Raw genomic sequence first — 23424 nt, 5'->3', positions numbered from 1 at the left:
ACACCACAGACTTTTTGAAAGACAGCAGCATTAGAAGCCTCTTTCAGGTGGGCTTGCTGCCAGCCTAGTCACCCGCCAAGGCCTAGCAAGCACAAACTGCATCATCTTACTTCAAACAGAGGTGGAAAGCTGAATAAACCCTAAGAAATGTGAACAGTGCCGCAGCCCGTCGAGAGCAAACGCGCCCTCGGCGCCGCTGGGAGCCAGAGCGCTGGGGCCGCAGCCACACGCCTTGCGCAATCAGGAGGAGTATTTTAAGAGACTAAATCCCCCTTCCCTTGGTCTCTCGCCCCCCATACACACACAGCCGCAGCCACTGCGCCACACCAAGGACGACTCGAAGTAAGCCAGCTGAATGTGCACATGCTAAAAAGAAAAGCGGCGTCTTCATAGCGTGTTGCCCGAGTCCATACCTAGAAGTTAAGATCAAGTCCATTAAATTACTTCCTTTCTAGATACTCACGCAGCCCTATTTACTGCGGCGCCTGAGCAGAGGTGTAGAGCTGAGGCACGCAGAAGCCGAGTGACTTGCCCAAAGGCTCAGCAAGCATTTAGCAGGGCAGGAACTGAATGTTCTGGTCTCCTGAAGGGCAGAAGAGCTGCCATGACTGGCCCACCCTATTGTTTTCCCCCACATCATCTCGAAACGCTACAAAGCTTCCCAGTCCATTTAACATCAAAGCAGCACATGAGAACTGTGATGATAGCATCCAGGAAACACACTCTGGTTCCATAATTAAGTAATAAGGAATAATAATCAGTATAGCAACCGTGGAGTAATCACAACCTTTTGGTAGCGAACTGCTTCAAATGCCCTTGGGGAATGATCATCTCCTGATAACTACAGACTCTGTTGTTGCCTTACTCTTAATAAAGAACAAAGGTGCATCTGGCAGTTTTAAGAATAGTTTAGAGAGAGATGCTTGCAGAGGGACGATTACCCCGTGCTACTTTGTAAGTACTTGCAATGAGCACAAATATATCTTGGTTGCTGCAAGTCAGATATAACAATATGTGGCAACACAGGGCGAATACATACCCTTACAAGACTTCTAGGACTGGTGGCAAAAAAAGGCACGCTGCTGAGGGGACCTGCATAAGCCCCTGCTGTTTGTGCTCACAAGGTAGCAATGATAAAATAGTATATTATCAAATGTGCACAAAGTTCCATGAGCAAGTCATCTTTCTATTTTATGAGTACCTAAAATAAGGGTCTTAAGATGCACATACAATTAGTCTGACTAGGGGTGGCCAGGCCATCAACCCTCTGAAAATGAGAGGCGCGGCAAGATCATAGAATCATAGAATACCAGGTTGGAAGGGACCTCAAGGATCATCTGGTCCAACCTTTCTTGGCAAAAGCACGCTCTAGACAAGATGGCCCAGCACCCTGTCCCTGTCTTAAAAGTGTCCAGCGTTGGGGAATCCACCACTTCCCTGGGGAGATTATTCCATTGGCTGATTGTTCTCATTATGAACAATTTTCCTCTTGTGTCCAGCTGGAATCTCCCCAGGGGTAGCTTGTATCCATTATCCCTCGTCTTTTCCATGTGACTGCTTGTAAAAAGGGAGTCTCCATCTTCTTTGTAGCCACCCTTTAAATACTGGAACATGGTGATAAGGTCTTGTGTAAGCCTTCTTTTCTCAAGGCTGAACAAACCCAGTTCTCTCAGCCTTTCCTCATACGGCAGGCTTCCCAGTCCTTTGATCGTCTTTGGGCCTTTCTCTGGATCCCCTCCAGCCTGTCCACAACTGTTTTGCATAGCGGGGACCAAAACTGAACACAGTATTCCAGGTGTGGCTTGACAAGTGCTGAGTAGAGTGGGGTAACAACTTCTTTATCTCTGCTGGTGATGTATTTGTTGATGCAACCCAGCATCATGTTGGCTTTCTTTGCTGCAGCAGCTCACTGTTCACTTATATTGAGCTTGTTGTCCACCAGGACGCCCAGGTCCTTTTCCACAGAGCTGCTCCCCGGACGGTTTGATCCCAGCCTGTGTTGCACTCCTGGATTATGTTTTCCCAGGTGCAAGACCCTACACTTAGGCGTAAGGTTCTTTTGAGCCCACTCTTCCAGCCTATCCAGGTCTTCCTGCAGGGTGGCTCTGTCTTCCGAAGTGCCCACTTCCCCACTCAGTTTGGTATCACCAGCAAACTTTCCCAGGGACTGAAGTAAGACTGATGGGCCTATAATTTCCTGGATCCTCCCTTAAGCCCTTTTTGTAGAGGGGGGTGACATTAGCCTTCTTCTAGTATTCTGGGACATCCCGCAATCTCCATGACTTCTCAAAGATTATGGACAGCAGCCTTGCAATAATGTCAGACAGCTCTCTTAACACCCTCGAGTGGATAACATGAGGGCCCATCAATTTGATGTAACAGTTCACATACCAATTTCTCCTTCACTGATGGTAGGTTTGTGTTTGCATCAACCCGGATTTTTGTTCCCAAGGCCTGGGGCCCAACAGTGCTGGTAAAGACAGAGGTAAAGAAAGTATTGAGAAACTCTGCCTGTTCAGTGTTGTTGGTGACTATTTCACCTCTCCTGTTTAACAGTGGGACAATATTTTCCTTCTGTTTCTGCTTGTTGTTTATGTACCTGAAGAACCCTTTCTTGTAGTTTTTGGCATCTCTGGACAACTTCAATTCAAGCTGAGCTTTTGCTTTTCTAACTGCATCTCTGCGTACCCTGGCAATGCCCTTGTAGTTCTCAATGGGTATTCGTCCGCTTTTCCATCTCTAGTATGCTTCTCTTTTGGTTTTGAGCAGATTCAGATGCTTGCAGTTAAGCCAAGGGGAATCTCTTGCTCTGCCTACTTCCCTTATCTTTAAAGGGGAGGAACTGTTTTTGTGCTTTGAGGAGAGTGTTCTTGAAAATCTTCCAGCACTTGCTAGCTCCTTTATCCTCCATTGAAGCTTCCCATGGAATCCCTCCCAACTGAGCTCCGAGTGACTTGAAGTCTGGTCTTCTAAAATCTACAACCCTTGACATAGTACTAACCTTCACCGTGCTCAGCAGGATCCCACACTCCACAATATTGTGATCATTGCAGCCAAGGCCATCACTAACTAAGATATTACAAAGCAGGTTTTCTTGGTTTGTGAGTAGCAAGTCCGGCAGTGCCTCGTTCCTGGTTGGCACATCTAACACTTGTATGAGGAAGCAGTCCTCTATGCATTCCAGGAACTTGATGGATGACACATGAGCTGCTGTATTGTTCTTCCAACAAATGTCTCGCTAATGTAGTAGCTAATTCTTGCCAGTTGAATCATCGTAACTGTCCACTTACATGTCCTTAACCTACTCCAGTTGCAAGATAAAATATATTTCCTGAAATTTAAATTTACAATAGAGAAGGAGAAAAGAATATGCAGCTGTGACAACTCACTTTAGCAATAGCTCACTGAGCTGCTTTAACTCCATCCCACATGGCTATGCTGCCAGACCACTTGGTTATGTGCCTATGCATGTCTTCATACACCTGTGTCTGTCTGAAAAACACTGACTTATAACTTTGTCTTTTGTGATCTGCCTATTTTTTGCAATTCTTTCCAGAAAAGTGCCTGCATGGAGGAAAAAAAATAACTACATCATAAGGCTCCATGTTTACTGTCTTACAAATAAGACAACCTTTCTTGTTGTCTTATAGGTCTTAATAAGACCCATCCTATCATCTCAGCTTGGTTTTCAAGACTCAAAATGGATGCTTCCTCTCTTGTACACCATCTCCAGTAATAGGCGTTCTGCGGGCCAAATGATGCCCTTAGGAACACTTATGCATGCACATGAAGGGACAAATTATTAAGTTCATACTTATGCAAAATTCCCCATAGATGATGTTTGAAAGAATTCAGCATTGCTGAATTATGCATAGCTCGCTAATGCACTATTATGTGTGTCTACCACAGGTCTCCACAGGATACTATTACCTAATTAGTATTAGTTTCTTGTGTGTTCATTTAAAATGTGTTTCTTGAGAAGGTTCAGCAGAAAGATCCAAATCACCTTTTGTTTCTCTCCTCTATAGCATGGGCTCTTGCTATTTTTGGAGCATTCTTTCCAATCCAATCCCTATTTGGTATGGTGAAAGACAAGATAAATAATTGACACATGCTCCAGGCTCAAAGGCCACATCTGTAATCCCTGTCAATGGTGGCTCTTGGCTTTAGGCTTCAAACCACACTGAAGTGCAGGAGGAAACATGCTGCCAGTCCCCTCCCGTATTGCCAAGCAGAAGCAGTGTTGGGAGATGCATGGGTGCAGGAGCAGTTCAGGCAATTACGTGCTCCTGGAACAGCCGTTCCTCTTCCTCTTTGAAGAGGAGGCAGCAGCATATTCTCCCTTGTGGGAGGACCACAAGGAAGCTTAAGGAATCTGTGTATTGTTACCTGCTTGTTAAATTTCATGTTTCTTTACCGAGATCTCATTTTTCTTCTTTAAAACTGTGTACCATGTATTACACTCAAGGGCTTTACAGTGTATGACCTATATTAACCTTATTTAATTTTGCAGATGGCATTACTGAAACTGGTTAAGTAGTTTGCCTAATGACACATGACAAGCCAAAGGTAGAAAAAAGAAATAAATCAATGCATCCCAACACCTAATACTAACCTTACTATAATCACTGAGAAAAAAATACACCTTTTCTCTCAGCTTATCCATTCACAATGCTGTTTTTCCTTTACAGACTGTTCTGCGGGCTACTTTTTGCCACTCTCCTCTTGATTTTGAGCAAGATACAAAATACAAGAGACATCAGTGCAAATCTCTTCTCTACTCTAGCACAGACTCAGTTTGAGAGCACACCCCAGCGCACCCAGGGCAGGAGGCAATGCTGGTGGCACGGCTCTGGCCCCAGGTGCCGGAACCCATGGCCTCCTCCAGCACAACACCCATGACAAAACAGAAGCAGGCAGCTGTGGTGCATTTTATCCAGTAGAGAGAAGAGTGAACAGGGTCAAAGGAGTAGCAGAAGCGGTACATGGAGATAGAAGTGTGTCAGTTATTAGCTTTAAGATGGGGCTGTTCCATCAGCTACCAAAATACCTGAAGAGTAAGGGGGAAGGGAGTAGAAGAACCTCAGACAACTGAAAAAAACATGAATAGTGTGCTAGTGGTAAGAATAGCCACAGCACCTGCATAAAATCTAGTGGAAGTGCTCCACAGCATGCATGGATGCACAGAGCAGCAGACCTGCTTCCTCTGGTCACCACCACCACCATCTCCACAATTACAGAGCGGTTACCTACAGAAAAGGCAGTCACATCTTTCAACACCTCGTTCCCACTCTTTGCTGCAAAGATAGTGATGGCTGAACTCTGCAGATTGCCCTAATGTCCAAAAGTCATCATTTGCATAAAAAAAGCTAAAGGTTACAAAATAACACATTGTCTCTGTACAGGGATATGGAAGTGGCCAGGGGCTAAGAGTGGGATGGTGACTTTCCCTGCTTTGGCAGAGTGTTAGTGTGCAACATACAGCAGCTAAAGGCATGCTGGGTGTTTGAGAAGGAACCACAACACCCATTCTTGTCTTTCTTACTTTACCAGTAACACACAGGTTGCTGCTAAAACATGTTGTTGCTCCTTTATGGAGCAACATAAAGGTTGGCCTCTCCTTTCAGAGTAGATGCAGGAACTCAGGTTCTCAGCACTGAGCCATGTGCTCCTGCTGGGCTGGGTGAAAAAGCAAAAAGCTGTGGGACAAACTAGACTTGATTTGAAAATCTCACCCATTAAGCTTCCTTTCCAAATACTGAATTGCATTGCGTCATTTACTTGTTCACACTTAAACTAATCTAAGCAATGATAAACTATCCTAAATTGCAATATTATTAAAACAGCACTGATCTAGGTCAGGCTTTTTCCCTCTTGGCATTCTTGGTTTTGGATCAATACATCTCAGTCTCTCAAAATGTTGTCCAGCACATGACATATTACAGACTGAGGCTAAAACCCTGACATATCTACCAGTAATAGCACTGCAGTTTGGAAGAAAATAATAAATATACATGGCTGCTTAGAATCACAGCACTACATGACATATTGCATACCATGTTTTAGCAACCACATACAGCTTTGTGCTTTTTAATGTTGATAGCAACTTTGAAACAAATACGTTAACATTAAAACTGAGGTATGCCTACGTATTGTCTATTAGCTTGTAACAAAATTACTCAGACTGAAGAAATAGCTGTTTAAAATCCATTTGGAAATACTCCACACTGAACAAAGCAAGTAGAAAATCAGTCTTACTTTATCAGGAAGGTGCTATGAATTTTAAAGATTTTTTTTTTTTAAAACATACATAATACAGCCAAAATCATGACACTTCAATGTCATTTTGAGTGTTTTTCAACACCTCATGATAAAAGCAGTTTAAAATTCTGTTCTGACTCTAACCCAGAGAAAAGCAGGATTGATTTTTGAGATTTAAAACTCATGTCTTAATGCCACAGCCAGAACCTGCCCAGCATCCAGCCTCTTTGTCATGCAGAGGACAACCAGCCAGCATCAGCCCCTCTTCCACACTGTTCCCTACACACGAAAAGGCACAGGGGGAGGCTTCAGCACAGGGGGGATTTCCAGTATCAAAGGCATTTCCCAAAAGCACTTCATGGCCAATGTCAAGCTTTTGGCTTTGCCTGAAAAAAAAAAATATATAAGGTGCTAGATCTCACCAGACTCATCTGTGATGTGTTTGTTTCCTTCTGGCTTTTAGAAATTAGGTAGAACAGGTTATTTAGGGGCTTGCACAGAGGGCTGAATATTCCACTTCCAGTAATCATGCAATGACTAGGAACATGTGAAGCACTTTTACTTTAATTTTTATGATACTTGAAAGTGTTCAGTACAATCAGCTTGCAAACACATAGATTCTATCATGGACTTCCTGGGTGCAGGTGTTGGGCATTCTCCTGACACAACAAATATCCAAAGGGTAGCACCCTGGAAGGCCTCACCTACACATAAGGCAGCACAGTAAAATGGCAAGCTATGGTTGCTTTTAAAAGGTACTGGTCTTACTTCCCAGAGGTTTTTGCCTCTCAGAGCGTTCCCTCCTTCCTTCCCCACCTTGATGACACCTAGCAAAACTGCACAAGCCCACGTGTGCAGGCTGCAGTGGGGGTGAGAACTTCCAGGTACTGACAGATGTTTTCACCCCTGTCAGTAGGGTTGTTTTACAAGGTTTCTAGCTCTTCAGGTAGCCTGAATACCAAAAAGCCTTCCAGCCCCCTCCAATAAAAAAAAAAAAAACCAAACCAAAAGCCCTGACTGTGCAGCCACACTCTGAGCAGGAGGCACCTCTCTGCTGGGGGTCAGGGAAAGACATACTTCTGGGGGGTTTTTTAATCTTTTTCCCCCTGCTCTATTATTGATGGCGCTTACATGGCAAAACTAACAATTTTATTTCAAAGGGATGCTTTACAAAGACAGGATGCTGATAAATTCAGCCAGACTTTTCTGGCATAACAATCTACTGAGCACTACTTTAAAAAATGAAGGAAATCAAAAAGAACCTAAAGTCCCATCAGAAACAGGCAGCAACTCATAAAAAAGTATATAATATGCCGGGGCATTGTTTCTCCACCTCCATCTGTCAACAGCCTGTGTGCTGATCTGGTCACAGACTGCAACCATGGTGAGCACCTCAAACCAAAAGTACCAACAATCTGATTAAACAACTGCTTGGTTTTTAGTTAAAAATAATTGAAACTGATACAGAAATGCACATTTCGTTAGTCCGCTGGCAAAATGAAGGTGATATAGCAATCTTCAAATCTACATTTTATATATAGGTTTTACATTTTTGAAAACCTACACTAAATATAAATTATCATTTTGCATTTTGGCATTTCACTCTTTTTACTGAAATACCATGAATGAAAGAATTTGAGTATTAAACTCTCTTTGTTTTAGATGTATATATCCTCAGAGGTATTTAGTGGCAAGTTATTAAATATCACTGTTCATTGAGACAGTGCTTTTTATGTCTTTCTTACAGGAAAAAAACCCCAATTCTGTCTAAAGTTTGTAGCTTTGCATAGCAATATTTCAAAGCCTGACTTTGATATCAACGGCTTCTTCATCCACACTTACAGACTGAGAAATAGAAGTGGTCAAGCAAAACATTGCCCGTGTTTTAGTGAGTTGTCTCTTGGCAAACTGCAGCGGCAGTGATGGTGTCAACATCACACCTGGAAGCACAACTGCCTGGTCTACACCTTCTCTTCTGTCATTCTAAGCTTCTGACTTAAAGAGCAAAAAGTTGCAGTACTGTCTCTCCGTTTGAGTTTGGTCCAAAGTTTGGGTCATACAGAGCATAAGCAAAGATACTCAAGGCTGCACTCCAAAGAAACAGATATGTGATGTGAACAGACTGGCACTAAACTGATAAAAGTAAAGCCTTGCAGGATCATTCTTTCAGCTATGACTTCTAACGATATCTAAATTGGTATTAATATTTTCTGTAGTCAATCAAATTATTCAGGAGTCGGATCATGAGACATACTACCATGTTTTGTGTTTCATACAGAATCTGAAAGAAAACTATGAAAATTTAAACATGATCTGTGGTTGTGGTTTTTTTTAATAGCAGTCCCTTTTAATTAAGTAAATCCTGACCATGCCATGAGACTAAAAACCAGTAAGTTTAAAAACCTGTCACTTGGTTTTTCTCCCCCTGATCCCGAAAGAGATGCACACTGCTTTTAATAAAGCAGCTGCTTTTCACAGATACTGAATCACAGCTTGAAGTCATGGGGAATTATGTGTTCAGCATTTCTCTACAACAAATTGCATACATAGATATCTAACAATTATTTACATGGGAAAACACTGGTCTGAAGGTGAGTACAGTAGTGTTGCATATCCCTTATCTATCAACTAGCACAGTATTCACTTTGCTACTCATCTTCTGTAGAGTGTTTTAAGGTCCCCAGACATCAGCCCAAAGCAAGACCTCATTGTCTCCATTTAATTACCTATCTTTTCAAACTTAAAGTGATCAAAATGACTGAGTTAAACAAAATGGTTACTAGTAACAGTTGCTAACCAGCAAGCTAAGGCAGGTGTATGTGCATAGAGTTCAGAAGAAAGATGCCACTACATGCGGTTTGCTTCTCCAATATGAATTTATAAAAGGGAGTGAAAGTGCAATATCAACTGAATTAGCCAGAATTAAAAGGATTGAAAACCCAGGACCCAATGAAGTCAAAGACAAATGGAAAATGGATTCAGCCCTAAAAAGATAAAATTATTTAACAACTTATTAATACAGTTCATCATCGTAATTAAAATCCAAGTGCCTGAAAAAAGTGGCACAAGAAAGGTAATTATTTATAAGGAGACTTTAAAAAGCCATTTATTGTGAATTTGGGAGAGAATCAGTCTGAAAAAGTTAGTAGTAAAAAGAAATTGTTTGTTTATTCACAAAATTAATTTTGGTATAGCATACCACTAAGAATCCCCGACATCTGCTCAGGGCAGCTGTAAGTAAAATTATATATCAGCCAATTATATATCTTTCCTTTTTATTGAAAAATAAACAGGTCTTTTTAAATTATTTGCTAGTAAATTAACATAAAAATCAGTGCTGTAGCAACTCACAATTTGTGGAAAGGCATCTGCAAGCTTTGCATGATCATGATGATGTAAACTTTTCTACGTTTCACTGACTACTTTAGTCTTCATGTGATGTTCCACCTAATTTAGCAAATGAAAACGTAGAAAACCTACAAGCCATACTGGAGTCACAGCCATGAATAATACAGAGTGCATCACTGATACCTCAAATGTCATATTAGTTGCCTCCTTCCAACTTGAACAAATTCTGTTCTTACCTTCCCTTTGCCTTCTGCCGTTTAAAAATTCCAAATAATCTCAGCTCCTCTCTTGCTTCTGTCTTTCAAGAACCAGACATTAGACAATAACCTCAACTGCAGAACCCTTCTCTGAATTATTTCTGAGTAAGAAAATGCAGTGGCATTAGTAACTAATCATTATTTGTTCTCATCTGCAGCTTTTTCATACCTAGATTGCAAAGTGCTCTTCATGTTCCTGTGTTTCGCTCCAAAATTTTGTTCTTAAGACAGTAAAAAAGGCACAGGAACCCTTCAAATCTAAAGGCTTCTCATTACCCCTCACTTAACACTTTTTTTTTTACTTAATCTCTTCTTCCTAGGTTTCTCTCCTGCCTTCAGTTCTTACTTCCTACTACAAGCAAGTCCCTGCAAACGAAATCTCCAGGAAGTTCTTCAAAGGCATGGTGTAGCTCTATCTATTTTACTAGGATTTCTTTGTTTTACTTCCAAGCAACAAACCAGCATTTCTGCAGTACACTCTGAAGACAGTTAGTTTAAAGCTAAATGAGCTGTAATTCCAAACCAGGCGCTGGAAATCGCTGGAAATGGCATCGCTACAACAGCACGGCGTCCATCCACATGAAGTTCCCGGAGGAGCCTGCCTTGAAGCTGCAACCGTGCTGCAACTGGCAACCAAGCAAACTGCTGTGAAGCTAAATTTGCTGACATCCAGAAGAGCTGCAAACACAGTACCTGATACATCATAAATGTAACCAGTTAGCTATCAACAGCATGTATATACTATCTTGTTATCAGGGCACCACCTGAAAATGCTACCCCTCCTTTCACTGGGGACCAGAAGTCATGAGAAATGTGGCATCTCCGTCCATCACACCCCACCCACTAAGCTGCTTTCTCATCCTGGGGCTTGGGTTCATTTCATTTCACATTCCATTTATGTGTAAGGCTTTGTGTTTCCTTTGAGCTCTCTACACGTCTATTTTCCAGGACCAGTGGGAAGGAGGCATTTGAAGATATATGATTCGTAATTTTGCATTGCATAATTTAAGTTTAACGTGCTGCACAGAATATGGAACATTGTCATCTGATTCCTTTTTGGTCCATTAGAGATAAATTAACAAATCTTCTTGATAAACTACAAGACTTCACCTCTTAGATGTTTGGGATATGCTGGTAAGTTGGACATTGAATTGGCAGTGTAACTGCACAGGTGATTGAAGGAAGAATTTTTGCTTAAGAAAAAGTCCTGCCATCAGCAAGGAGGAAGTTTTTCTACATCTTAGATTTAGGGAGAACTCAACTTGAGAAATCAGCTGCAGTTGTACACTGCAGGGACATCACTTTATAGCACAAATGCTAGAGGGGAAGAAACATCAAAGGTGCAAATGACAATTAGATGTCAGATCCCTGTTGACTTGCCATGAAGACTACGGACTTTGCTGTCATCTTTGTCTTTGAAAAAATCCTCTCAGAAGCAGGACTATTAAAGGCAGCTCTGGGAAAGCTATTGTCTCTGGCAACTATAAAGTAAGCATAGTCAGAAACTAGAAATTGTCTTATCTGAGAGATGCTGAAATTAATTTCAGAAAATGAATTTAAAAATATATAAATCAGGAGCATTTCCCAGGAGTTGAAATTCCAAAATAGAGTATCAAAGAAGGGAACATCGTCCATTCTTTTCAACATCTTCCCAACACGGTTTTGCACTTTGGCAACACTAATCAAAGGAGTGCAGAAAGCCTGGAAGATGAGCTCCAAGTAACCCAGGTACCTACCAAGGAAGTTCAAGTGCAACTCCCCAAAAATACTGCAAGCAACCACAGAGGCAAGCTGGAAAAAGCCATGGAGCTCTCCTCCCAACCACCACTGAAATGTGTACATTCCTGAAGAATATTGCTGTATCCTATGGTAATATTCTGATAGAAATATTTTCCTTTGAGAAAAGATTGATAAAATCTATTAGGAAGATCTTTTAAATTCTGATGAAAACCTTACATTTATAAGGAAGGAAAAACGTTAAACACAAGTTTAAATGTTTGCATTTGAGCAATCAGTCCTGTTTCTCCCCGCTTAATGAAGTAACACTTTGAAATACAGCATCAGCACCATTAGGATATGAGCTGTTAGAAGCTAGTGGATGTCTTTATATTGATCTCTCTGTGTTTTAAGATTCAGTTTATTGGCAAGAAAATTATCCATAACCTCCTTATGACTAACTTTTTGTTTCATATGACCAATTTTTGTCCCACCTTTATGTCTCAATACGTATTTCACTTATGTTTGTGTCCATCTCTTGTTATGCTTCTTTGTAGGAATCCATTGCATTCCTGTTCCTTATGATTAAATGGGTTTATTCAAATGAGTGCCCACAGTGTTCCAAAATAACCTATTGATGTTCAAGATCACATATTCCTAGTGTATTTTTCTATTTAACATCTTTCTCTTTAGAAGTCTAATTTCACGTTTCTGCTGTCATGAGCATATACTTTCAAATTAGATAGGCATGATCACTAGGCTTTGCCACCTTAAAAAGCAACAAAACAATCCCAGGAGCTACAACCCTAAAATCATGCTTAGTTTATCTTCACATCTATATTAAGTTTCTGTTAAGGGATTGGATTTTATAACTAGTGTTCCTACTTGCACTCTCTTAAAAGATACTTTAATATTTCATAAGCCAATTTTGTATAATTGATAGATATAGTAAATTAAATATTTAGTTCTATTTTTCACTGGTTTAGTAGAATTTAACACCTGCTGCTAACACAATAAAAAAACAACCTGAAATAGCAGAGAAATAAATAGCACCCTGTACATCTATTGATTTTACATAATATTTCCATGTTTTAAAATTGCATTCTCTCAAACTATTACCTTCAATACCACAGTTTCACAGATGCAAAGTTTTTTGCTATGAAGCTGTGTTATTTTGATGGCATGTTTGACTAGAACTATTCACTGTGCAACAATTTCTGAGTCTGAGTTGATATGAAACTTCGGAAGTTTTAACTCAAATTCTAACAAATTATTTAACATAGAAACAAGGTTTCATTCATGGGGAAAATTAACGCAACAAGGGTGCTTTCTCACCTCTCTGCATCAGTTGTTATAAATTGAAAGTATACCATTTAGATATTCCTTAATTAACATGCTTTCCAAAGATCTTGAATACCAGCAAAAGAAAAATGCTATTCAGGCATTTAGGATAGTTTGTCAATAGAAGGTTGACTCCTCTCAACAGTATGTTATACTGTCAGTACGTGCCTACTCACTGTAACCTACTATTTCACAACCAGTTGCAAAGGTTGAAGCATAAAGAATAACCACTTTCTTACAGGTCAAGAGGCAGAAATTTGTAGATCCAGGTTCAAACCCTCCTCTGAGATCCAACAACAAGCCCTGGAATTTCTGGGTTTATCAAGCTCCTGTTCCTCCACAGTTTCTTGTAGGGGCATACTGCTCATTCCGTTTTGCTCAGCGCAGGGAGAACACCAAAGCACAGCGTACAGGAGGCACGGCAAAACTCATTTAAAAGAACATTTTGGGTGGAGTACTATGAAAACAGCTGAAGGGAAGTGAGTTCGCTGCTGCTATGGGCATTGCTGGTCAATCGTGCAGTGCACACCTTCATCCTAGAGTACCACAGCAAGCTGTGCCAGCACCCCCCGCCACTGTTGCTCCCAGGCTTGGTTGTACTAGTGAATCAGAGTCAGCAGCTCCCACCAGAAGATTTCCAGACTTTCTCTTGCTCCGGTTCCCAATTTCAGCTGTGACCGAGGGTGTTCCATATTCATGCACAGGCATGGAAAATTTCTGCCTTCTAATGAGAGGAACATATTTCTGCTTATACCTTAATTTACTAGACCTCACAGAGGTCCTATAAAATGTGCAATGCTAATTTTACATATAGAAAAACAGAGAAGCTAACAGAGTTGTCAAATGTGGTGACAGGTTAGGAGTCATTCTGCTACCTCAAACAATCCTACCAATCTTCTGTACTCCTGACTTGACTTGGTATGCTGGTAAGAAGTGCTTGGAAATAGCACTGTTTCTATTTGTAAATGGGGATGCTGGAGGTAGAAAGTCAAGAGGCGCTGTGGATAACACAAAATCAAACAGGTACAGAGCTGACAAATGTCATCTGTTTTACACTGGTATTTCTTCTTTGACTTCAGTAGAGGTTCTATATTACTATTTTCTGATTACAGTAGAAAACCATTCATAGAATAGACCTTTCACAAACTCAGCAAACCGAGTTGCCAGGCATACTGGTATGACAAATATGAATGGCCCCAGATAACCATCTCCCCCCAGACATGGCTGTATAGGCCAGCACACAGTTCAGTAAGCGCATAAATAAAGCATAACAAAACGCAGCATCGCCTGCACGTCTGGGTTTCTAGCTTAACAAACTGCAAACAAATAAGGTTTTACTGTACGCACTCTGACTCTGTTCTCCCTTCACAGACTCCTTGTATCTTTTCTCCCCCTCTCAACATCTCTGTTTCTCTCACATATTACTTCTGTTTTCTACTTACCCATACAGGGTTCTGTTGCTCTTTTGACTCTACTGAAAAGACTGTTCATTAGAGCCTGCCCGAGTGTTTCTCAACCATTTTCTGTCCTTCACTTCTGATTCCCTATACACACATTATTGAGTTCCAGGCAGATTTTTAAGTCTCATTTTGCATTCCTTCAAGTTGTGCTTTACTCAAGCTCAACTTTTTTTTTTTTTGTGTTACTAGTCTTTGTATGGACTCCTATCAGTAATTCGAACCTGAGGATATTGTGACTGCATTGTTAAAACTTTTCAACTCCAAGCTTATCTATCACATCTACATTATTTCTAGTGATTAGCTACAGTATCCCTGTTAAGCTTGTAGACAATTACATCATTTAAGTGAGCAACCTTACACTGCCTTACTGAACATGCATCTATCTGCATTTTTATACTACTGTCTTTTTCATTTCCCCCCACTCTGTACCAGAATAAATGAAGTCATTTGTTCCTGTAGGGACCCAATTGTGTTTAAAGACCATCCATCTTTTGATCTAACGCCTAACTAGAAAACTTTTTTAGTCTGTAATATCATTAAAAATTTTGAGACAGACTGTGTCACCCTGACCTGCTCTGTATCTTGGTTTTCCACAGCATGTTTTGTGCTCATTCATGCACTAAACTTTCAGCAGTGTTAACCAGAGCTCTGAACAGGCAGAACAACCGCAGACTATGCAGAATGCAGGACATCTGCTGGAGCAAACAGACAGGAAAGTTATCAACCACTAATACAATTCCATAGCATTCATTACTGTTCGGATGAGCCTCTTACAGCATCTAACTGCAACCACTTCTACATATTCAAGACAGTAACCAAGGCTATGTTCCTAAAATGACATACAACACTGCATCTGCAGGATGCAAAGTGCTGAAGTAGTACAAACTCTGCAAGTTCAAATTTATACAAACATTCTGAAGGAATGGGCAGATCTTTGGGCAAATGAGGTATTGTCTGCATGCATGCAGACAGAAGAGAGCTGACATAAACATCATTTTATATGCTCCCAGTAAACTGACAGAAATTCAGAAATGTGCTCATGCCCACGCTAGATCTAATCTGTACTGCCAGAAGATCACAGCCAAAGAAAACTGGGATTATTCTCCACTGTTTGACAACACAGGTGGAAGAAGTCTATGCACTGCGCTTTGTTCTCTGAAGACAAGCAATCAGAGGCAAGAATATGCTGCATTTCAACATCCACCTTCCCCAGCCAGTGAGCACAGCTCAGCCAAGCTGGAAGAGCAAGCAATCCCCATCACACCTTGGACTCACTCTGACTCCTGCTTGGTTGGAGGGAGAGAGGAAACGGACACCAGATTGTGACCGAGAAAGCCTTAGCCACCAGCCAGGTGGTAAGTCCTCTTCCCACATGTTCAGAAGAGTAAGGACTAACTAGTTTGTCCCCAGCCCTATACTGGACCTCCAGACCAGAGCTTAACATCACCTGTCACACCGGACAGCACTCAGAGACAGAGACAGTGCACATCTGTAGAAGCTGCCAATTTTGACCTGGACTGCTTTTAGAAGATGACAGCCACACATTTCCCCTGATTTCTGACAGACCTTTTAGAGGGCAAAGTGTACCCTTTACAGATACACTGTAAACTCAATCTAGTTGTTAGCATTTCAGATGCATAAAATGAGACACAAATTGAAATCTTGTTTTATATGTGTTACCAAGCCTCTTCCCTTGGTTTGCCTTTCATTTGGAAATGCTCTGGGCTCTGATAACTGACTTAGTAACAAATTACAGCTGAAGTTGTAGACACATAATTAAATAAATATATAAAACAACTCACATGCTGTTGAAGGGACCCTCAACTTCTGGGTTGAGAGTGGGATTTAAAGCCAGGAACTCACAACTGATCTCAGCTTTGAGATCTTTGACTTGTCTGTTATTATCTTTGTCTCATACCTCACAGGGTGACTGTAAGATTTCTTCTGCTAACGTCAGTGTGTGCTTTGAAGATGGGAAGTGCTAAGTGCCAAGTACTATTACTTATTCAGTAGCCTTGTTTCCTATGTTGGTCGCATTTGTGCAAGGCATGCTTAGCTTTTCCATCAGATTTTGCTTGTTTGGTTTTCTTTCTTCTCTTTCATTTTCATGAAGCATTTGCTTGGTAGAAGTTTTGGATCATGGCAGTCCACACTCTGCAGTAGGAAAGTTACCCCTTCCACTTAGACAGCTGCATGTTTACAGCCACACCACCTAACCCTGCTCAAAAGAAATCTTTGCAAGACAGTGCTCAAAACAACAACAGCTATAGAACAACAACAGCAGCCTTGGAATTTGTCTTCCCATTATTCATACTAAAAATGGATCTGCACCAATACTAACTACCATATAAAAACCTTACTTACAGCTGAGGTGAAAGTTTTGTGTAGCCAGGCATTATTTTGCGATGTTCCAAACCACATTTCTTGGACTCTCTCCTTATAATCGTTACACTGTCATATCTTTTCTTAATTCAGCACTAGGCTTTCGTGCAGTGGGATGTTCCAGTCTTGAGGATTTCTGAGGAGACCTCTTCATGCAGTACTGCCGTGTCCTCAGTTTTCTTTGAGGGATCCTTGTGGCACTGTTGTCTGCTTTTAGAGACAAAGACTGGATACTGCAGCCATCAGCCAGTCTCTCTCTGGATCCAGCACAAGGCCAGCCTATTTTGCCTTTAAGTTTTGGCAAGGTTTGCTGTGAAAATGGTAAGCGTGTATTAACTGGAACCACTCCTGTGAAGCAGGATGAAGCCTGGAAGGATTGATAGTGGGCTCCCCTGAGAAGTGTAAGACACAGCTTTTCTTCACTGTTTGGCTATGTTATTTCTGTTCACTTTGGAATGAACAGTATCAAAGCATCTAAAAAATTTTTTTCTTCTCATACATTTGATGTGTTTTAATTTTCTTCTTCTAGACTATCAGCATCAGAGACCTTATTGCCTCAGCCATCTTCTGCTACTTTTTGCAGGTTTTTTTGTGCTAGAGACTTTAGAAGTTAGCTTGTTTTAGTACTAACTCATTCCCTTTCTAAATTAAATTTTTACATTAGTCAGTATCTCAACTTACAATTCATTTGACTAACTGATTAATGACATACGAAAACATTGTTTTAAACCCATACATTTACCAGAGCTGCAGAAGGACATACATCACTCCTTCCTGATCTTTCCACAGGTACTTGCTTAGATATATATAATGACAACAAGTATCTTTCACATGTCACTGCTGTGTTTCCTTTACCTTCCCAAAGTGTGGCGTAAAAGGAGCTATACTATCAAGGCCACCTTTCCCAGTCAAAATGAGACAAGACGAAGTTTTCACTTTTAAAGTAAAGTACATTTACTTAATGACTTCCTCCACCTCTCCCCCAGTCTGCATATCTTAATTAATATGAACTGTTACCCAGAACAATAAAGATTTTGTAATTAGGTGAAATGGTTAAAATGTGATTTTCCAAATTAAAAACCTTACATACGACTGAAATATGCAATTAAGTCACCCACACTTTACTGAAGCATTCCTTTCCCACTGCAAGTTCATCATCCTTCCTTTCCTTGTCTGGCTGCTTTGGCAGCTTCTGAGGTTTGTGTCAAAAAATAAAGGTTTAAAAATGGCCTACCTCTCGTAAGAGAACTGTGTACAAGACCTGTATTTTTTAAAGACACCACAATGAAGAAACATAGAATAGCTACCACTGGTGTGGGGGAGTCTGGCACTCCCATTTGTGCTACTTAGGAGTGTTTATTCCAGTAAGCTATGAAGCCACAGATTTGAGTGTCTCATGTAGAAATGGATGTGACTCACACAAGTATACACCAGACAGTGAAAACCACTACTTAGTTTGCTCTACTCATTGTCTGGAAGCTGTCTGGTAGAGTCAATGTTGTAGTCAGTTCCCCTTGAGGAGCTCATGTACTGAAACCACCACCAAGACTTCAAGAAGCTCAAGAAATGGCTGTGGACTTTATATACCAATGACCAAAAATTCCCTGATTCAATGCTGAGATTTTCTCTTGGTCAGCTTTCTGAAAACAATGTGCTCCTTTGGTAGTGACACAGAGCCACTGATGTGCAATCCTACCTGCCATCATGTCCTCCTTAGTAGCACTGCAAAGATTATTCTTGCCAGGTGAGTCACTGTCCTTAGAGGGCTGACAGCCTCTTTCACTCAGAAATAGGTTCTTAAATATTCCAGAAGCATTTATTGCATGTCAGTCAAGTCTGTAAAGGTATGGTTAAAAGAATTTAAGAGAACTGGGTGCCTGCTCCCACTCTGATGTCTTTCCCCTTAGGTACTGTGCTAGAGAAGGAAGAAAGAGCCGTCATGGTACTTTGGAGATACGATTTCAGCCACAGGAGGAGGCAAGAACAACTGCTTCAAATAGAGCCATATTATTCACATACCTCACGGTGAAGCAACACTTCTTCCCAAGTTCTTGCAGGTGCAAGCATTAACATCTCGTACACAGGCATGTTGTGCGAAGCACCATTTCTACAGCTGGCTGCTACCTCCAGCGCACTGCTGGGATCTGCACACCTTACTGGGCTCAGCCTCACTTGCTGGCGTACAGTGAGTCCTGCAAGGGCTGTGATTCAGAGTACAGATGTTTGCCTACAGAAGCGGCCAACGCAATCTGCTTTGCATATAAAAGTGCACAGGCACACCACCCCAGCCTGAGCACGGCCCTTACTGTTCTATTAAGGTCCCTGTCCATGCAGAGGTGCACATTTTTTGGCCTTTTACCACCCCTTTTCAAGTCAGCGATCTGTGCAGCTGGCCTCACATCCAGTGGCTGAGTCCCCACCTGACAGCTGAATCAGACTAAGTGTAGCATGCTGTGGTTCCCAGCATACACCAGTAATTCCTCAAGCCAGCACAAGGAAGACTATACGTTTGGAAAGTTATTTGGGAGAGGAGACATCTGGGTTCTATTCCCTGCTCGCTTAACCGCTTTGTGTAAAAGCAGAGCAACTTCACCGGGAGGGACTGAGATCCTTAATGGGAAATACACAGTAAAATTGACCCTTGTGTGGGAGAAGAACCTCAGTCAGAGAGACCAAATCCCAGACACCTCAAGCAAGCTTTTTAACCACGGAGCTACTGAGAGTAACACAACAGCATTGTGTTACTCTCTCAACCTTCTGAGTCTCACAAATGAGACACACGGGAAATAATACATGTATTTCATATGCATGTTGCAACATGCCTAGTGGTTCGGTGCTTCAGGACCGAGGTCAAATGTGTGAATGCTCAGCAATGGCAACGGAAACATCTGTAAGACCAGGATTTTGTGCTCCCTACATAACAGGCTTACAACATGCACTGTGAAGTGAAAACAGTTTAAGAACTGCACACCGTGTCCTCAGTTGCACTGACAGCATCACATGCAAGGCGGGGCTGTAAACCAGATTGCTGAAGTGGTGACCACTTAAAAAAATATTGCCAACCAATCAAAAAAAAACCAAACAACCAAACCCATAACAAACTAGTTACTCCTTTTCTTGAGTAATTGTCAACTGCATTACTTTGAAAATTCAGTTTAGGATGCAGCATGATGAGCACTTCTAATAGCACAGCTGAAGGAGCAGCGAATGTTTGTGTAAAGAACAGGAGCAATCGGCCAGCAGCAGCAAAGACTTCTAAAGCCAGTTTTGCAGTTCAATTCAATACACTGTGTAACTAATCTCCCCGTACAAAGCTAGAGCTTGACCAGAGTCAAGTTTAATCAGAGCTGTTGCTTTTTAATCTTCAAATAAAAGTTGCCAGGGCCTGCCATACCCAGAGGATCATCTGGGTTTTTTTCTTTCTTTCTTTTAAATCATGGCACCAGTTGAAAAAATATATGGATACTAAAGCTAAAATTTAAACCTCCTGTGGCAAATTACTTTCTCCTCACAATGCTACAGATATGCAGATCAACCAAAATTCAACTGGAATTTGAGGTTCTCAGCATTTCTGACAAGTCAGAGTCTGAAAATCTGGCCCTCAATACTTGTACATAGGGCACCAATAAATTTTTATTTTTACACCTACCCACAAAGAAAAAGCAAGAGACTGAAATAAGGAAATTGCTGGACACATTCAGATGGATAAGTATCTTGTAAAATGAATAACTATGCAAGGAAAATCATTAACAATAGAGCCATCTGCTGTATTTCAAAAAAACTACAGCAGCAAAAACTCTGAAAATGTTAAAATGCTTTACAACCTGAATTTTTCACTTCTCCATGTTACAAATAGTGATCATAATGATTCGTACATCAGTTTAAATGACAAGAAATGTGTATTTCTTACATCTCTTCTAATTAAAACCAGTATTTACTGGCATAATACTAATCCTCTGCATCTAATGACACTAATTGGCATTGTAACTGAGCATGTAAAAAGCCTGAAATGCTTCCCATTCTATTTGAAGTAGATAAGCAGTGTTTTGTAAGGAGACAATGAGGTCAGCAGCAAGCTGAATATTTATTTAAATACTAACAAGACACTTGGATTACTTTTTGCTTGCTCTAAAATAAGAAGAAATTTCAAGTCTGAAGAGCTTATAGGAGAAAAAAATCAACACAAAAATGGGGGAAAGTTTAGAAGACAAACTCAAGTGGTTCTTCTTTCTATCAATACACTTGAAGAGCCCTCTTTCAAGCATGGTGGAAGAAGCAGGTGGCTAGAACAGAGTTCAAAAAATATAACCTTTTTGCATCTTAAAGATGGTATTAAATTGCAGCCCTAAAATCTTGGTTAAAATAGGGAAAATTGTACCAGAGCAGGCCCAAAGCTGCAGAGAGAACACACTGCTGTAAGTCTGGTCTCAAATGGGTGCTTTGTTACATTTAGGGTCTGCAATGGCTATAGCTATGCAAAAAAATAATACCTACAAACTATACGCAGCCCCTAAAAACCCTACTCATGGGAATGCGTTTCTTAGCTGAAAGGTTCGGAACAAAAGACAGACAGACTCCTAAACATCAGGTCAGATGTAATCGAGCTTTCAAAGACAGGGAAGACCAAACTCCTTTTGAAGTACCCATTAATTGCTGGTAGTGAGTGCCATTGCTTTCGGGTATGCCAATTAAAGCCAGTTATAACCCACCCCACCCCAGCGCCTGCTGGAGCGCACGGTGCTCTTCCCCTTCCTGCATTTCCAATACAGTTGGTTTCCTAAATCGCGCTCTCATACAGATAGTTAGAAGAAGTGATTGCAAACCAGAAACAAGAGCTGTCAGCATGAATCTTCACAGGGAAGTTCCCCCTGCATTTAAAATAGGCTTAGGAGCCATCTACCTACACGACATCTGTAGCTCATCGCAATTGCCTGGATAATGTGTACCTGACCCAAACGTATCTGGTCCTTCTTACATATACCAAGGAGTAGATGTTTGACAAAAATATTATTTGTTCCTGCAAATTTTGTCATTTAGCAGTTTTAAGTGTTATTTAACATGCCACATTGCTTTTGGAGGTTATACAAAACAAGTGACAGCATTACTACGCCTGCAACTTCAGTAACTGCTGCGTAACAGTTTTTGCCTATTATTGGTGAAACAACTTTTGCAACTAGAATTTTTTAGGCTTCATAAATAATATAGCAAAGACATTCTTAGCTGAAAAAGAAAACCATGTATATTTACCTGCCATCATAGCTATCATACTGGCTTTGTAGACATTAGCAAGGGACCCCAGTTCACCCGTTGCCAAGATTGTTTTCATATGAGCTTCTCCACAGGCCTCACGGCACTGACGGATCTCCTTGTAGAGACCTGTGGATAAAAGCATGTAAAAATGATCAAAGTTGCCTGAGAGACATTTTCAAGTATGGCTGTAATTTCCACTTCTGGATTAACTTCCAATCTTACAATTAGTCATAGCACTCAAGAACTTAAGTTTTGTAAGTTCAATAAATTACATGACTGGAGGTAATTAACAATGCCACACAGTTTCAGACGTAATAGCTATTAATGTTAGTTCTCTCAAAACTAAGAATGTGCACAGTATACCAAACACTCAAGAATACATCAGGAGTAAAAAATGCTATGACAAGATTGATTTTACAGCAGCTTTTTCAGCAATAAATATGGTAGTACATTGAATCAGTACCCAGGAACAGTTGTTTTCCTGTCCACACCACGTCATCACCCTCTCTGTCCCCTTTAGCCTGCCTGTGGAATGATTGCTGGGGGTGGCTTAGAAATCAACCTTATATTCACGCTCTAAGAGCAGCACTGAAGCAGGGTGGAATGCAGCTAATGTGCGACGAGTCTGTACCATGGCAATTCCCTAGGCAACCCCAGAGGTTGGCAACATCAGGGGAACTTGGTGTGCTGACTCTTAGAGAAATTGCCTGGAGGGCGGAGCGGAGTGGAGACACCGCGGCCATGCTGTGATAACGAGGGAATCTAAAGGTAGACGGTATAAATCAATAAGCTGGACATTTGATGCCCTGGGACAACAGTCTGTCAACTTTTGACGAAATGCTGCACTCAGAGTGAACTTTGCCTATTATGATCTCATTATAATACCAAAACACACCTCCATCCCAAAAGTTACCCGCCTCCCAAGGTGCCACCACCCCTCAATGAACTTGCGCAACTGAGTTTTTCCTACTCTGTGCCTTTAAATGCGAAGCGAGAGAATTTTGGACCAATCTTGATAAAAGGAAGTAAAACTATAAAACAGTTTGAGAGGGGGTGGATGTCAGGGAAGATACCATCGATGCCAGGGAAGATACCATCGCAGGAACGACCCCGTTCTCCTGACCTTTAGGATCCGCCGACAGGCTGACCCTCTCTTCTCCCCATTGGGATGCCTTTGGGTAAGATTCGAACACTCGGCTATCCCGAGTGAATCCCCGGGAATCTCAGGAATCTCTTAGAGTTGCTTTGTTACCGCACGCACGTGTAACCCGGCTGTAGTTAATCTATTTGCACGTGCTTTGCAGACAGTGAATTTATCACCGGCAATCTACGAGAATTTGTGCATCTGTTGCTTCAATCAATCGCACTATTGATTGACTCAGCCACGTGTGCTGTCCCCGAATGTGATC

The 23424-nt window shown here is 41.2% G+C and overlaps 1 protein-coding gene across 1 annotated transcript in view; it reads right to left on the bottom strand.

Annotated features, from left to right (window-relative positions):
• The window catches only part of DERA (deoxyribose-phosphate aldolase), a gene marked incomplete at both ends in the record, with an annotated part of 64071 nt that overhangs the window by 8566 nt on the left and 32081 nt on the right, over positions 1–23424 (bottom strand). The window contains one exon of the mRNA XM_082006742.1: positions 22013–22141. Within this exon, the coding sequence (XP_081862868.1) occupies positions 22013–22141 (129 nt within the window). The remainder of the gene's footprint in view (positions 1–22012; positions 22142–23424) is intronic.

Source organism: Phaethon aethereus (assembly GCF_964289735.1).
Source record: "Phaethon aethereus genome assembly, chromosome: 1".
In the NCBI taxonomy this organism is placed as follows: Eukaryota; Metazoa; Chordata; class Aves; order Phaethontiformes; family Phaethontidae; genus Phaethon; species Phaethon aethereus.
This window is presented reverse-complemented; position numbering and strand designations above follow the sequence as displayed.